This window comes from Caretta caretta, chromosome 12, assembly GCF_965140235.1.
Source record: "Caretta caretta isolate rCarCar2 chromosome 12, rCarCar1.hap1, whole genome shotgun sequence".
Taxonomy (NCBI): domain Eukaryota; kingdom Metazoa; phylum Chordata; order Testudines; family Cheloniidae; genus Caretta; species Caretta caretta.
This window is the reverse complement of record NC_134217.1, coordinates 11,589,373-11,607,526: the sequence shown is the minus strand read 5'-3', so window position 1 is coordinate 11,607,526 and position 18,154 is coordinate 11,589,373. Positions and strand designations below refer to the sequence as shown.

The 18,154-nt window shown below is 42.1% G+C and overlaps 1 protein-coding gene across 5 annotated transcripts in view; it reads right to left on the bottom strand.

The window, feature by feature from the left end:
* The window catches only part of SLC12A4 (solute carrier family 12 member 4), a 75,469-nt gene that overhangs the window by 35,647 nt on the left and 21,668 nt on the right, over positions 1–18,154 (bottom strand). For all 5 annotated transcript variants that reach the window (XM_048816505.2, XM_048816506.2, XM_048816508.2 and 2 more), the window contains exons 2-3: positions 10,596–10,690; positions 7,836–7,967 (exon numbers count right to left, since the gene is read on the bottom strand). In XM_048816505.2, coding sequence (XP_048672462.1) covers positions 7,836–7,967; positions 10,596–10,690 — 227 coding nt within the window. The remainder of the gene's footprint in view (positions 1–7,835; positions 7,968–10,595; positions 10,691–18,154) is intronic.

Below are 18,154 nucleotides of genomic sequence, written 5' to 3'. Positions count from 1 at the left end.
CCAAGAAACTTACAATCTAAGTAAAGAACAGGTTTATCCCAACAAGTTCAGTGTGTTTCCAGTTACAACTACCAAAAGATTTGGAAACAGCTTTGAGAAATGTGCCATACATTTTCCATATCTTTAAATTTCTCTTTGTACAGTAAAAGCTGTGTTATCCAGCACTTTACCAACCGGAAAGCTCTATAAACCGCCATTTCTGATCTTCATTGAAAGTCCAGTTTATAGTCCGGTTGGCTCAGGGCCGGCAGGGTCCCTATCTGGCTCCGCGTGACTCCCCAAAAGTGGTGACATGTCCCTACTGCTCCTAGGCGGAGGAATGGCCATGAGGGATTCGGAGTGCAGGAGCAAGTGCGGGGCGTGGGCTCTGGGAGGGAGTTTGGCTGTAGGAGAGGGCTTGGGGCAGGGAACTGGGGCACAGGGGGGGTTTCAAGGTGCCGGATCCGGGCGCTGCTCACCTCGGGCAGCTCCCTGCAAGCGGCAACATGTCTCTGCTGCTCCTAGGCAGAGGTGCGGCTAGGCAGCTCTGCACGCTGGCCCCACCCCTCCCCAAACACTGAAACTACCAACTGCCTTGTTTTCAATAGGATTTTGCATCACGTTGCTAATGTGAGGTAGCTCCACACTTCTAGCGAAGACCAGGCCTTAGAGCGTGGGCTGAGCAATTCTCAAGGAGACATTTGGGAGGCAGGAGGGGGAGAGACCAAGTCTAAAGAGTCTTAGACTGGATTTTGTGAGGTTTATTTTGAGCTCCTTCTGTAACTCAAGCCAACCCAAGTAATTTTTTAGCCATTGCAATTTGTGTGGACTGTTTGGAGCAGGGGGTGGGAGGGAGTGGGAAGGGGTAGCTACTTGTTCTGTTCTATTAGGCTGCCAGAATGTGGCTGATTAATGATGCAGTCAATAACTGTTACTTTGCTGCACCCAGGTCCATCAGACAAAAAAGCTATCATTTGTGTAGCAAATAGTTATTGTACTACAACACTAACGGAATCAATGTGGCCCACTATGAAAATATGTTTTGGCTTTTCCTTAGTGTGTATGAAGAAGCAAGAGATCATTGTCCCATGATGCTAATGGAAGCTGTGCTTGTGCACAGACATCCTAATTAGAAGTGCCCTAATTCAAATTTCAAAAAAGCTGAACACTCATTGGAAGAGCTGTTCAAATTATTTGTTACAAGGCTCTCGGAAAAAAAATTATGAGAATATTCTTAGACGCTTCCTTCCTTTACTGTTTTATCTTAAATTGAGTAGATATTAAATCTAGGAGGGTGCTATGTAAGGTGGTCTCTATTCATTGGACTGAATGTGCAAAGATCCAAAGACTTCCAGATATCATACTAATGGCTCTGATTTGAAATTAACTGCCCTTGCATGCTCTGAAGCACAATCTGGTACATTACACTCACATTTTAGTATCCCCACTCAGTCTGACAATCTGGATAAAAAAATGTATGTCTATTCAGATACTTTATTTTAAAGGTCTTACGCTCACTAACAAGAGAAATGTCTTAGAAAGCATCTAATTAGAATGTCCAGAAAGGTTGTCATGCTGTATGTAAATTACACAAAACATTTAGTCTTTGACATGAAACCAAGAGATCTAACTTTCCGTGAATTTTCACTGTACTAATTCCCTAGCATTCTACTTTTGTTTACTTGCCCCAAGGCCTGCATCATTTCCTCTGCTAATTCTGGCTTTTGTTTTAAATACTCACTCCTTTTTCCCCTCCAGAAAACAGGATGGTATGAGGTGCTTGATATTGTTCAAGGTTTTTAAAACTTCAACCAAATCTGTGTGCATATAATTTGCATTTGAACATGTTTGAAATGTAGTGTATAACTCAAGGATTGATTTGCAAACTAGACTGCCTGGCTGTGGCAGCAGGAGCTAAGTTTACAACTGCAAGGTTTTAACAGAGCATATTGAAGCTTTCAGTCCATATTGAAGCTTTCAGTCCAAATCACCCCTAACGGCGTTGTCAACTCCCAGCCTTTGAGGTGTTTTTCTTGTAGCCCAGCAAATAACGACCGAAAAATTATCATTTTAGAAAATCTCATGTTCTGGAGTGCCTGGGTCACAATTTTTCAACGCTTGGGGTTGCAATACTATAAAAAAAGATAACTTGTAGCAGCTGCCATTAAATTTGCAGAGCTCAAAGCTGCAACACAGTCTACTCTCCTTTGGCTAGAAAATTAAACTTCACAATGACAGAACAGTGAGTAAAACTGCCTTTGGTTTACTTGACTATCTCCCCCTCCCCATTCATTCAGAGCACTAACACAATCAAATTGAGGCTCAGTACTGCACTTCTCCCTGGTCCCAACACCTTCACCCCGCATTGTTTGTGTGCTTTACAGTAGCTTGGGCCACCCCTTTCCCCCTGACTTGCAATTTCCTGCTTCCACCTCCTCTTCTCTGATTGGCATCTCAACTCTCTTGCTCTGGTTCCTCTTCCCCCTCCTTCTGCAGCCTCTGCTACGCCAAGTTACAATCTCAGTCGTAAAGGGAAAACATTGTGCATTTATTGTATACTTTGAAAATGGCAAAGCAGTACAGCTTAAGAGATGCCCAAATCACAGCATTACTAAGTGCACCTCAGACGTAAGTCATCACTGGGTTGTTGGTTTCTGTACCCAAATAAAAATGCAGCAAACAAAGACATGAAGCAGGAGAACAGCTTGCACCAGCAAAACATTTCTATCAGTGATTTGCAGTGACTGAGCCCTTTTCTACATCCTCTTATATCAGCAGATGCCACTATTATAAACGGTTATATGAAACTAGTCAATAGAAGGCAATCAGAAATAGCAAGGGCAATATTATACCAAAAACAGACTTGTCAGTACCAAAAGGGAAAATTGAAATACTACTCTAAAGATTGCACGGAGCTAATAAGATATTTCAAGCAGATATACTGACAATCGGCAAATGGTAAAAAAAACCCTCATATCTTCTATGAAAATTATCTGTTTTCAGCCAGGCAGCCCATGCTTCCACATGTGTGGTATCCACTTTGATCAGCTTCAAACACGTAACTGACGCAAGTTATTGATTTGAGTTAAAGGACACCACTCCCCTTGTGCTAGCCTGATTGGTTTTCCAAACAACTGGCTGCAGGGCCCAAAGAAATTGACAACTACCATTACCAGCCACGCAATGTAAGTAACTGATGATGCCACAGAGCAGCCCCAAAAGCCATAACAGACATTTGCATAAAGCTGAACTGCCCAGTTACAATGTAGAAGCTGAAGTAGTTCGTTTGATCTCCAATATGGGAAGTAGGAGTTTTATTATTCATGAATCATCAGTCTGGAAGGGATCTCGAGGGGTCTTCTAATCCAGTCCCCTGCACTCACGGCAGGACTAAGTATTATCCAGACCATCCCTGACAGATGTTTGTCTAACCTGGTGTTTGAAGCACCATAACTGTGTCATAACTGTGTCAGTACTTTACTACAGACAGTATTCATACTAACCTAAAAAGCAAAACAAAACCCCTGCTGCCCTCTTAAACAGAGAGAGGGTAATTGATAATGTATCTTAACACGGGGTATGTCTACACTGGAAACTTCAAAGCACTGCCACGAGGGGATTAGCTCCGAGCGCTGGGAGGCCAGCTCCCAGAGCTCGGAGCCTGTCTACACTAGCGCTTTAAAGCGCTCAGACTTGCTGTGCTCAGGAGGGTGATTTTTTCACACCCCCGAGCCAGCAAGTTAGAGCGCGACAAAATGTAAGTGTAGACAAGCCCACAAAGCGAGGAGCTACAAAACAACGTAACACTGAATACTAAAAACTTATGGCAATACTGAAGCAAGGTGAAATAGTTACAGTGAGCCATACTCCATTTAAGTTTGTCTGTTCTTGACACTTTCACAACTGAGCAGGTTTTCTATAGGGGATTTTCTTTTCTTTTTTCTGGACAGAAATTCCATATAATATATTTTCCACACTGCAAGTGTTTGTGAAAAATTTTCAGGTCTCCTTCAATCTTGTAATTTCAGTAAGACCAGCAGGACGCAAAATTGTCTTCAAAGCCAAAAGCACCACATGATCTAGCAGCTTAAGCATACGATTATCTTTCCATGTCTGCCATTCACAGGTCTTTAATACTTTGCATTTGCATTCAAGTGGATTTTTTGATTTTAAGTGGCAGTGATTTTGGAAAGGAGAGTCTGCCTGTGCTAATATGGCTCTGGTTAAACCAGTTGATACCGACAAGCATAGCAGGAAGCAGAATTCACTGAGAGATTTGTCCTCTGTTGGCAGTTTGTGGAGATATAATTTTTATTTATAGAAAAGACTACATTATTCATGCAGCTTGGCATGGCACATCCAATGATCAATTTAGGCATATTAGATGAGGAGGTGGAAAAGCCAGACCATTAAAAATTCACACCTGCAACATGCATCTAACAACACATATTGAGATTTTAAGGAGCTGGGCACAGAGATTCACAAAGTCCAAACCAAAAGAAAACTCATATTCCTGTTCCAGCATTTCCCTATGGAATGTCAATTCAAATGACTGAAGAGACAGGGTGGGTGAGATAATATCTTTTATTGGACAAATAAGTTCTCTCTCTAATATCCTGGGACTAACATAGCTGCAACAACATTGCATAATTCAAATGACTGACATGTCAGCACATGCAACTTACTTTCAGCCGTGCTAGGTAAGTACATTTGCTGGATGTATCTGGTGTATCATCCAGCAACAAATCAGTTAACAATGCTAATATTTAATAGCAGAGTGTCAAAGTTTAACTCCCAATCAAGATAAGTGGGGATTTCATGCCTCGGTGCTACTGTTTCCTTGTGTCAGTATTTACACTTCAAAAGGAGAACTAGAAACTTTTTAAAATAAAAACCGGAAGCCTGTAGGAAAATCCCATTTCCACAGTTTCTGGAGGCTCTCTCAGTGCAGGGGACCTCCATTGTCTCTGCCCATGATTTTGCATTCCTTTTTGGTGACTTGAATTAGAATTTCATGTCTGTATTCAACTCCCTAGTTTTAAATTCCAAATGACATCTGACATCCTCACAGCTTTAATGTTATTTGAATTCCTCCCCCCATGCCAACTACAATTAATTTAGATTACACATGGTGGAGCCTTTACTGTAGTGTCCTTCACAAAAGACAGGTTTCAGAGTAGCAGCCGTGTTAGTCTGTATTCGCAAAAAGAAAAGGAGTTAGTCTCTAAGGTGCCACAAGTCCTCCTTTTCTTTTCACAAAAGACGGACACTCTAGGCAGAAATTCGCTCACTGGAGTTCCAGCATACACAGTGTGCTGAAACGCTAGTTCAGGGTAATGTTTTCAAAAGATTTGAGTTACCCAGAGACTACAGTACAAAAATTTAACACTGTGAAAACAGATGCGCCAGAGGCTAATGCAGGAACAGTGGTTTTTTTCGTTTGTTTGTCTTCAAAAAGTTCACTCCTACCCATACAATGAGAACAAAATGTGCTTTAACCATGTCAAATTCTACCATGGCAGGACCGCAAACCACAACAGTGTAGCTTAAAATGGGACAACTGAGACTTTGGGCTTGGCTACACTTACGAAAAATCTCCCCGAGCTCAGCAAGTCAGAGCACTTTAAAGCGCTAGTGTAGACAGGCTCCGAGCGCTGGGAGCTAATCCCCTCATGGAGGTGGATTACCAGGAGCGCTGGGAGAGTTTCCCTCCCGGCGCTCGCACACTCGCACTTTGAAGTGCTGCCGCGGGAGCGCTTTGAAGTTTCCAGTGTAGCCATACCCTTATTGTTATCGCCCAGATGGAGTTTCACTATACACAAGTTCACTTTAAGGGCTTGTCTACACTTACTGCACTGCAGCTGCGCCGCTGGAGCACTTAGCAAAGTCACTACCTGTGTGGACAGGAGACCTTCTCCCATCAGCATAGGTACTACACCTCACTAAGAGGCGGTAGCTACATCAACGGGAGAAGCCCTCCCGTCACATAGTGCCGTCTACACCAGCGGTTAGGTCAGTATAACTACATCCTTCAGGGGATTTTCCACACCCCAAGTGACGTAGTTATGCTGACATAAAGTGGTAGTGTAGACCAAGCCTAAGTGGGTTACACTATATATGCAGTATCTAAATACAGAATATTTGACACCACCATGAATTACTGTGCTAGGGACTAATAATACCTTCTCGGCTTCCTATCATTGCCTAATCTCTTCCCCATTGAGGCTGGAACCAGCTACCAAATTCTCTGAAGTCTTTTCCAAAGGGAAAAGAAATGGCTGGCTTCCAGATGGCCAGTGTAGAATACCAGTGTGAGGTGTCATTTAATCATAAACCATCTTTAAATAACACTAACAATGGCCAAAAAAGGTGTCATTTCAAAAAGTTAAGGATTTACCCTACCCTATTTCCCTACATTCTTTATTAGAGTAATTTCTCCCAATTTTTTAGGAAGAACAGACTGAATAATCAGTTGAAATTAGGCAATCCCATAAATTCACAGGAAAAGACAACAGCTCATGCTTGATTTTAGTATTATGCCCAGACAAACAAACTGATATATATTCCCTTTTAGGCATAACCTTAACTTATATATATATTAGTTAAGGTTATGCCTAAAAGGGAATCCATATATGTTAAGGTATTAAAATGCACAGACACCGAAATAACCTAACTCTGTCCTTTAGCGATACCATAATAACCACAACATTGAGACATTTTAATACTTGTGGTCCCAGATTAGAGTAAACTAATGTTTTTAACACCTGTTGGGTTTGGTGACTCTGTTGAAATCAGAAGGGACTACATGTGGAGTGAGGGTGCTGGAATCAGACTTTTGGCATGGATTAATGTGCATTCCCTTTGAAAGTGAATTGGCAATCTTCAGTGTTACTGCCTCTGTCTTTCAGAGTAACAGCCGAGTTAGTCTGTATTCGCAAAAAGAAAAGGAGTACTTGTGGCACCTTAGAGACTAACCAATTTATCTGAGCATAAGCTTAGTCTCTAAGGTGCCACAAGTACTCCTTTTCTTTTTGCCTCTGTCTTGTTTCAGTGGGTCAAGACTTCTGTATATATGGCAACACAGGATGACAATAAATCTGCACTGTTCAAGTTTCACAGCAGTTTACTTGAAAACCTTTTGCTGAACCTTTGCTTGAAAACCAGCAAGCAAAGCAGCAACACCTTTAAATAGGAAGTTTAGCCTTAATGTGTTGATTTTTAGTACCCTGTTGAGGCATATGGCTTCATTTTCAGAGACACTGGACAACTGCAGCCCCTACAAAAAATAAAGGGAGCTGCTGGTGCACAGCACCCTCAGAACAGGCCACTAAATCTCACCTGCTAGAGTGTTATTAGAAATGGGGCTCAAACAGGAAGCCTAAACACACACACTTCTGCCTCTAAAAATGGTTTTGAAATCAGTGTGACAACTCACAGACTGTGTTTCTATTTAAGGTGAATAAGGGTGGCAGAAACAGGTTGTAAGACTTAAATGCATGATTTTTGTGACATTGTGACCTACTTAATCAAACTTCCTGAGAATAATACATACTAAGACTATCCAAGTGCACTGGAGTGGCTAGATTGCTTAAGCATTACTTCACCTCTGATTTTCTGAGGAAAACAGCTTCAGTCTAGAAACAAGAAATTACAAGCAACTCACTGTGTTCATTTGGGGCCCAGTCCTGCTGCCAATGAAGCAATGTCATGTCATGGCTTCCATGGCAGGGGTGGGGGGAAGAGGATTAGATCCGTATTCAGAAATGGTGACGAAGCACAAGGAATTTCAGAACTCTCCAACTGCACACACAAGCAATCTCAGTTACAAGCTGGCCATTGAGAGAAGTTCTACTTACTTTTGATACTTTCCTCTTTGAACCTTCAGCACTTTCTGCCTCCTCATGTTCTTTGGCTCCCTGAGTGAGATTTGTGTAGTTGACCAACTTACCAAGTAGAGAAGATACCTTTGGTCGTATATCCAGTTCCTCCTGAGGAGGAAAACAACTTATGTAAGCCAAAGCAGTCAGAAAGAAGGGGTGGATCATATACCTTCTTGGCAGGGCTGGAGCTGGTGATAAACTCACTGAAAGAGGCTGCAGTAGAATAAATGAAATATTAATTTTGTCTGATCTGGCTAGAGGACGTTTGGGTTTTGAAAGCTGTCTTAGAAAAAAAGAGCTCTGAACTCCATGATTGCAGGAAAGTGAATGATTTACAGTTGGCTAATATGCATATCTTGGGTTAACATTAAAAAAACATTTTCAGGGACAATTCTTCAAATAAACCAGAGATCTGGTACCCAGAGTCCCAGCTATTGCAGTGTTATGGGCACATTCTGGTATATTTAATATCAATATCCTAATCCAGGGCCTCCGAGAGGTTTGAGGTTAGATAAGCCTCCCAAAATCTGTATGTTTTGTTTGACTGTATGAAGGTCTCGCGATCCCCTCTCCCTAAATTCCCCACATCCAGCAGGATCCCTCTTACCCTGTGATTGTCTTTGAGGGTGGGGAAAGCCCGTGTGTTGGTACTTTGCACCAATGCGCTCAAGGAGCGGCAAGCAGGCACATTCCCGTATTGCAGCTTCATCCTGTCTTCTGGAGCAGTATGGCAGGAGTGAGCCACTTGTCTCATTTTTATACCAGCTGGGATCTTTTGCAAAGTGTTTAGAGAGTGCTCTGATTACTCTTACAGCTTCTCTTCTCTGCCTTCGCTCCGTATTCTTTCCTGCATTATCTCCTAAAGATCCTTAAAATAGTTCTGTTGTTCTGAACTTTCTGTTCTGCGCCTCCCCTTGTGCCTGCCCCACACGCAGAGCATGCCTGTCAGGTTTAAATTTTCTCAAGCGCCTACCCTACTACTGCAATAACTAAAAATTAGGGAAGTCACCAGTGAAGCCAACATTCTCACCAACACCAATCTCAGCAATCATAATTTACCAGCCACATAGACCCACAGGCCCTGCAAATATACAAAGTCCCTTCGTTCTAACACAGCCATCCACAACACACCTGATTCTGCTCAAAAGCAAAACTCCAGCCTCAGACAGATTATGATATCTTTCCTGGAAGACATGCCTTTGAGAGAAGCAAACATCTGTTATCTGTCCATGAACTAGCATGAAGTCTCAGTGAAGGTTCTGCTCAGAGCGAGAGTGGCAGGAATTGGAGGCGGGCATTGTGACTGGTTCTATCTTACTGGCACTAGACTTCCTTAGCACAAGCCTCTACATGATGGGTTGTCACTGTGGAAACAGGGTGTGCTAAAATGGAGCTTTTGTGACCTGATGGAGCAGCTGCTCAGCAGCAGCTAATCTAAATGGCCTGTTGGGAAAGCGAGTGCTTAAGAAAGCTTGGAACATGCTTTCTCATGAACTGAAGCATCTGGATGGAGGGCTGAGAATTCTCCCTTCAAGAAAAAGTCGAGGGTTCTTGCTTCTTTGGATTCTATGGGAGTGGCACAAACAACATGCAGTGACAGGAGAAAACTGGAAGCAAATGGGAAGATTAATGGGTTCTTACAATTATATTAGGGCCCTGGAATTACCTCTTTAAACAAAATACACACACACACTCAAAGATGACTACCTAAAGTTAGCCACCTGTGTAGCCTGATTCAGAGGCACTGAACAGCCACACTTATAATTGGAGTTGATAGGAACTGGAGGTGCTCAGGACCACTGAAAATTAGGACTCCTAAATAACCAACTTTTGGCACTTAATTTTGGCCTTCATTTATAGAGCTTTCCATTACAAAAATATGGCTTTCCCCATGTAAATCAATGCCCTGCTAACCCGGCCATGCAAATCAAAAACAAAAACAAAAAAAAACAAGCCAGAGCAACTAATCTGCAGACAAAAAAGTGGTACTGGTATGAAGTTACTCCTCCTCCATTCTGCGTGAACCTCAGAACATACTCTCAGCATGTCAAACTTGCTAAAGGGTGAAGAGGCACGCTATCATACACTGCCAAGAAAAGGAGTTAGGCATCGGAGAAGCCACCATCCAGCTAGCTGGCAAAAGCGAATAATGGCAGATGCTGGTAGACTGGGTCAGTGTGGTGCTGCTGTATTGAACCTGATCTTCTGGGCTCTTTAGAGCCTCCTGGGCATCAGAGCCCAAACATGCTATTTTTTCCCACCCTTCCCTAATCAGTAGCTCCTGTCATTCCTTGTTCCCAATCTCTGGAACCCATGTTCCCAATCTTCAGCCTTCTGGCACTAGGTCCTGACAGCTGAGAGGCTGAGATAGAGACAGTTACACGTGAGTGCATGGTACCTGGGATGCCAGCTGCTCTCTACTCCACACATCACCGGCCGAACAACCGCCCACAGACACTGCCTGGGACAGTGGCATTATAAGTGTATGTTAACGGGCCTGACCTACCAAAGGCCACTCAACACTTTAAAAAGATTTTTAAAAGGTACGAATGGCATGTAGGTGTCTGACTGCTTGACTTTAGATGGGAATTAGGCATCTACCTGCCAGTTGTAGCTTTGGAAGTCTCCATCCCCTCCCTCCACAGAAGAGAGAGAAAGACCTCATCTCCTATTCTCCATAACTCAAGGTCAAGGATGCTCATGCCCAGTGGTCTGGAAAGCAAAATTAAAGTTTACCTCAAACAAGGCCAAGTTTCGATCATAATAATCGCTTCCCTTGCCAGCTTCAGAACTGTTGAGAAAAGGACTGTTTTCTTTATGGTTGCCATGACCTGCAGAGAGAATAAAGAAGTAGTTTTTGGTAAGTTTGGAATGGAGGTAAAATCTGAGGAGCATCTCAACTCCCCAAGGAAGATTGCTCTATACAACAGCTGTTCTATTCAATTTTTAAAATCCCAGTTTTTTGTTCAGCATATAATTTTAAAATGGCATAACTGTGTTAGTTGTTTGATTTACTATGACACAGAGAAACTGAAACCCATCATTGATATTGCTTTCAGAGTTGAAAGTAATCTTTTTTTTAAAAGACAAGGAGAAACACAAAACTGCCTCAAGGGGAAGTTTACAGGTAGGACTACTGCCAAGATGATGTCTTGGGCCTAATAATCTTGACAGTTTCCTTTTTACGTTTTTTAGTAGAGTATTATGATTAATCAGAAAAGACAGTTCCTGAGATCACTCACAGTTAGAGATTATTGCTGATTTGTAACACAATTTTCTGTTTAAGCAATAAGTAAACAAATCAGATAGATCTAATCGGCCTGATTCAAAAAATATTTAGTAAGAATTGTTGCAGGCTAGTTAAGATAATACCACGTCAACTAAAGAGTATTTTCCTTCTATTTTATTGCAAACTCTAAATTCTGTAAGTAAATATGCACTTTCTCAGTTGCACTAAACCAGTGGTGAGCAACCTGTGGCCCATCAGGGTAATCCACTAGCAGGCCGTGGGACAGTTTGTTTACATTGACTGTCCACAGGCACGGCCACCTGCAGCTCCCAGTGGCCGCAGTTCGCTGTTCCTGGCCAATGGGAGCTGCGGGAAGTGGCTCAGGCCGCAGGAACATGCTGGCCGCCACTTCCCACAGCTCTCATTGGCTGGGAACAGTGAACCGCGACCACTAGGAGCTGCGGGCAGCCATGCCTGCAGACGGTCAATGTAAACAAATTGTCTCGCGGCCCGCTAGTGGATTACCCTGATGGGCCACAGGTTGCCCATCACTGCACTAAACCCTTCCCCATCATGTTGTTTTTGTTCATATAAAATTACAGGCTTTGGGGGATAAAGACTCTTCTTAAGAGTCTAAACTAGCATCTAGCACATTTGGATAATGTACAAACAAATAATTCATAGTTTTTATATACAGTACAATGTGAAAGAAAATTTAGCATAGCACAGAGGACCTAAAGAAAGTTTTAAAATAGTTTCAGTATTAAAACTTCTTAAGTGCAGTGCAGCATAAAATGATGTGATATTCTGCACAACTGAGCAATGGTTCAGGTTTTCAGAAATTCTCAGCATCTGCAACTACCATTGGAGCTGTAGATGACCAGCATTTCTTAAATTCACATCTTTTCTTTAGCACTCTGAATTGCATTCCCTGCGTTTCCCAGGTCCAATACACAAGGCACAGGTGTTTACAGGTTCATGTCCCAAAAAGAAAACAAATATAACCTAAAAGATATTGTAGTCACTAATTTCAAAAAACTAAATTACCAAAGAAAGTGAAAGAATATCAAAGACCATCTTAACAGGAACATATCCCTACAAGTTAAAAGACGGAATTGTATGTTGAATTTGTAAGAAAAAGCAGAAGATTGAGAAGTTGAAAACATTTCTTCAAAATTACATCTTACAACTAATTCAACTATGGTTAAACCAATTTAAATCAACTGGGTTAGCCTCTGTTGAATTAGCACTAAATAAGTGAAGGTATCTGTTTTGATATTATGAAACCTGGACGTGTCTCACAAAATTACAAAAATAAACCCAATTGGATAAGTAGTTGGCAAGCTAAATAGAAGGCTCCTATCTGTGTGCAGCATCACATGCTTTCAAGTGTATTTAAACATTCAACATGTTTAGTTGGATAATTGTTATAGTGAAAAGAATCTGTTCATATCTTGTTATTTCAGCACCATTCTCATCAGGGGAAGAGTTTGGAAAAAAGCACAGCTGGTTTGCTGGAAAGTAGAGACACATTGTGTGTCCACTTGTTTTGGTTAGTAAAAGCTAAACAACTAGCAAAAAGATATTCAGATATAGGCAAAGCAGTTTGTTTTATCCACCAAAAACAACGGATTGGGTGGCCCTTTTCTGCTGGAATTAAGTTTAGACTTCAACAGGTGCCATCACATCAACAGACACATATCATCAGGAAGACTTGAACCTTCAGATCCAGCACACAGACCTCTGCCACTTGAACTAATGGAGTTACTGGTAGCAGTAGTATGTTGCCATTCTCTATGTGGACCAGCACTAAAAGTTGATAAACTTTGCCAGCTGGTTTCACAGATTTGCTCGCAGGAATCTTGAGTTCCATTCCAGGATCTGGAGGGGAGTGTGCTCTAGTAGACACAAATTCTTCTGCCCATTCCACACCTCCATGACCACCTTCTGCCTTGAGCCCTCCAACCTGTGCCTGTCCCAGTCCCATCTCTTCCGTACTGTGGCTTCTTATCACAGTCCCCTTGCCCAGCTATTTCTAATTTCACCACCATCACTCCCAACTCCTCATACTATCCATCTCTCCCCACAACTCTGGCCTTCAGTTGAAACATAAACATGTCCACACTGGCTTCCAGTCCTAATCTCCCGTCATCCTCAGCTCCTTATCCCACTCTTTACCCAGCCAGTCCCAGTTCTCCCTTTCTACCCCAACTTCTAGTCAGAGCTGTCTTCCCTCCCACCTCACTGGTTCTCAGTCCGTCTCCCCGCATCTCCACTCCCCATCCAATATTCCCTCTCCTAACCTACCATCCTCCAGCCACAGTTTCCATTCCAATCTACTCCCACCCACCTTCGATCTAACTTGTCTCCTTTGCATTCAGGCTGAGAGCACAGGAGAAAGCCCTCTGCTGTCAGTTCAGGTTCCCAGATCCAGCAGAGCCTGCAACAGCTCAATTGCAGGGAAAGTCCTGTTTAGCTCAAGGTATGCCCAATGCAGACGGAATCTTCAGGGAATGCGGCTGCTAAAAATCTAAGAAGTGCAGGTGTAAAATCTGAGCATGTGTAAAAAAAAAAAAAAAGATTTTCTAAAGGTTTAAAAAAAAATTGGGCAGATTTTCAAGGAGCTAGCACAAGACACATTCATGGCTCAAAAGTCACACACACACACACACCCAACAAGTTCAAATCCCTGCTCTAAAGCTTTGGGGGCACTAGAGGCTTTTCAAAGAAAATGTCATCTGAACTTTTTAATATGGGCACAACATTTTGTCACTAGCCTCATTCTCACAAACAGCTCAACTGTTTTGTCTGAAACTTTCAGAAAAATCCCAACTGAGGCAGTCACTCAGCCTGGAAAATTTCAGCCCAAATTGTTGAAATTTGGCAGAGATATAAACAACTGAACACAGGGATTTATGAGAAGTGTTGAGCAACTTTAAGACGCAGTACTACCAGAGCTGTCTACAATCCACACATAGTACATAAGACTTTTTGGAACTCTTCAAGTAAAGAGACCCTACATTAACAACACATCTATTACCATTATATCCCAAGTCCTGCAGAGATCATTAACTAGCATTTCTGAAAAGGTGGGTTCCAGAGGAGCAGCCGTGTTAGTCTGTATCCGCAAAAAGAACAGGAGGACTTGTGGCACCTTAGAGACTAACCAATTTATTTGAGCATAAGCTTTCGTGAGCTACAGCTCACTTCATCGGATGCATGCAGTGGAAAATACAGTGGGGAGATTTATACGCACAGAGAGCATGAAACAATGGGTGTTACCGTACAGACGGTCACCAGGGTGATCAGGTAAGGTGAGTTTCTCCTGCTGGTAGTAACTTTTCTTTTTTCATTGAAAGGTTGCAGTTCATTTTGGGGTGGAGAATGCAGGCTACAAAACTAGATTCCCATCCCTCTATATTGAACTATTTACTTAGGGCCCCACACCACAGTGGTTTTACATGGTTACTTGGCTACAGGGCTCGATCATTTGAAGTGTTTTAAAAACAAAGCAAGTATTCTCTGTTTAGAATGGTTTGAATGGCAACATTTTAACTGGTAGGTATCCATAAGGAGCAGCACCCTGCTTGCTGCCACCCAACGTGCAAAAGATTCAGACTGTGATGACTATGGAGCCTGCATGAGTTTAAACAGGCTTTGGATAAAAACGGTAAAGGGCTAGGGTCTCTGAAGCCCCCAGATTTCTGGAGGTAAAATAATTTAGTTCTGACGTAACTGAAGTATAGCCTGTTCTCCAGAGGCATAAATTCAAAGCTGTACTTTAACTATTAGTTGTCAGAAGTTCATTAAATTGGAACTTGTGTTTCGAGACTCCAGGGTTCTCAGAACCCAAGAACTTGGCATAGTCAATGGAGCTAGCCCATTTAACAGGGCCTCCTAATTTCTAAGATGTACATAATCAAAACCACAAGTAAATCACCACCTGAAGGGAGCAGGGAGAATGTAATAATTTAAGTCAGAATGGTTGAATAAGTCATCTTAGAGTTCTCCTAAATGGAGATGGTAATGCCAGGTAGGTTTTCTGTAATTTGTTAGCATTACAAGTTCCCCAAATCATCTTTTAAATGGGCTAGTTTAATTATAGTGATTTTGAAGCAAGCCCAGGAGCTGTGCATGTTCCTTTTTATGGTTCTGCCAATGTACTGAAATCTTAATCAGTAACAGCTTCTGGACTCCTTTCACTAGGCTCTCCTGAGCGGACTACATTATTGCAAACCCCAACCATTCAAAACTCATGGATCATGCCTGTAAAAATGGTATGAGATTGTTTAAAATCTCTCGCTTCAAAATCAGTTTTATTTGCCTCTGGGTTTTGAGCTTCCAAGGATCTACATTTACAAGATTTCTACCACCACCTAGAGGACTAGAAATGTTCATTTTTTAAAAATGTGAAAGATTCTCACATAATCACACCTCTCCAGGAGCTTAGCTTTACAAGAAGACAAAATATCCCAAGATTCCATAAGAACACTCGGTTTGGCAACAGAGTGTCAAGCTGACATGAGATGTTTCTTGACATTTTAAACAGAGGAAAGTGTCTACTGGAGACTAAACTCAAAGAACCACCCACTCACTGCACTTGTTATTTAAACCAGTTTTCAGACAGTCTGCAGTGGTGAATGATAATTGTAATAAAAATACTGCCCCACCTAGTTCCTCAAAATTTTGGACCACGCTGTAAGAGGCTATTTTTCTCTCAGACAGTTATTATAGCTTTGTCTCATGCAGTACTTAAATTGTCTTGATTATTTATCTTCTAGGGTTGCTCTGGTAGATTGGAAGTTTTAAAAATGAGCTAGTGGGTCATTTCTTAAACTGTACCTTTGCTGCTTGAAGCCTCAGGAAACCCTCCTCTGCAACAAACAGTTAGATTTTGTGTTTCTCTTGTAGCTGCAACATGCTACTGTCAGAAATATCTGCTGAATGGGATATGGGTTCATTTTTAATATCTCTGGGAATATTTCTAATGCTTTCTGTAGAAATGCCTGTGCACTTTTTCTCTATAAAAGTCATGTGATTGATCCTTTTGCTTTTATGTAAATTAGATTAAGTATGAACCCAACAAGTGACAAACTCTTTTGCCCTCTTCAGTCCTTCGGGCCTCTCATCACTTTTCCAACACTCTTACCCCAACCAGGGTTTCTCCAAACAAAAGTGGAAAAACCATTCCCCCACTTCTCCCTGGACCTCGCTCAAATGATTAGTGTATCATTAATGGGCTGAAAATTTATGTTTCATTGCAGTATTAGCGTTTAGGGGTGGCTACACTTACGACATCTTCAGAAATAACTAGTACAATCAGCCAGAAATAGCACGTGATGCCCGCCTTCCGCAAAATTATAAGGGTAAAGCAAAACCACACCTGGATCACTTTCTTCTTCTTGTATACAGCATTTGCTCCATCCGCTTGAAAGAGCATGCAGAAGTCACGAATTACTGATCGTGTAAATTATAAATGGGCCTCTGAACTGTATTCTTCCACTCGTCCAATGGTTAGCCACACTTTTGGTCCTACTTCTGTCCCTTCTCAAATACTGCAGACTTCCCCAATAGTAACCAAAAGCTTAGAGGTTTACAGTCAAGATCATTGCAAGGACATCCTATTTTAACCTCCATCAATAGTTAGATTTGGCTGCTGCAGAGAGGCAGTTTGATGTATTTGTTATACTCTCACTGGGAGTACTGAATTGCTCTATTAGATACATCAGTGGACCAAAATCACTTTCAGCATAACAACTCTTCCTGAGCAATCTGCACATTTTAGATGTGTTCTAAACCACAACACCAAAATGATCTCATTTTATCTGGTTTTTGCTTGCTTCCAATGCCCTGAGTAAGACCATGTAAACTGACCCCATTTCCTTTATGAAACAAGAATCAAACACATTTGTAGCGTAATTTTCTAATGTACAATGCAAAGTAATTTTCACAGTATTTGCCATACTGGAATAGAGCATTAGTCCACTACCTTGCCTCTGTTAATGGGAAATACCTAATACATTAAACAAAAAAACAAAAAAAGTCCTCTGTACATGTGGGATAGGAAAGGGGTTAGGAGAAATTCTTTTCTCAGCCCCACATGTGATCAGCTGACATTCTGAAGCATGAAATATATCTTAGCATTAGGACAAGCATCGCCCCATGGTACTTTTTTTTTTTTTTTTGGCTAAGGGTATGAGCAAGTGTTCAGTCTTAGGTAGATATATTAGGTGATAACAAAAAGAAAAGGAGTACTTGTGGCACATTAGAGACTAACCAATTTATTTGAGCATGAGCTTTCGTGAGCGGGTGGGAGGAGGTATTGTTTCATATTCTCTGTATGTATATAAAGTCTGCTGCAGTTTCCACGGTATGCATCTGATGAAGTGAGCTGTAGCTCACGAAAGCTCATGCTCAAATAAATTGGTTAGTCTCTAAGGTGCCACAAGTACTCCTTTTCTTTTTGCGAATACAGACTAACACGGCTGTTCCTCTGAAACCTGTCATAGGTGATAACAGTTTGTTATGGAAGGCTCTGTACAGAGGTTTGCCAATTTCGGCCTGTGTAAGTCCCTAAAAAGTCCTATGATTTGGACATGACCAGCTGACCCAGGCACTCACCCAATTCCCATCAAAAGGAACCGACATTGTCAAGCTCTCTCCAAACTACAAAAGTTTTGCGAGCATACCTATGTCAGTTAGAAGGGGGAGGGGGAAATCACTCTATCACGTTTCCCACGGTACCCATGACTGAGAGGCACCTCAGTGCCACCTGTCCTTAGCATGAGGAAGCCTTGCTGTGCCTGCCAGGGGATCAGCTCCCCAACTCCACTGTCCACAGACAACACAAATACTCCCCTCTAGGCCTGAGCAGGCCCACTCTCTTTCTACAGGTTAGCGATAAGCACACTCCTACCCACGAGCATCTCCCTGGAGTGTCCAGCTCCTGGTCCACTGAACACTCACAGTTATTCACAGATCCGCTGATCCCAAAGAAGCAGTATGTGCCAGCTTACCAGTTACACCTCGGATCACCATTTTATTTAACACACAGTGCTTAGAGATG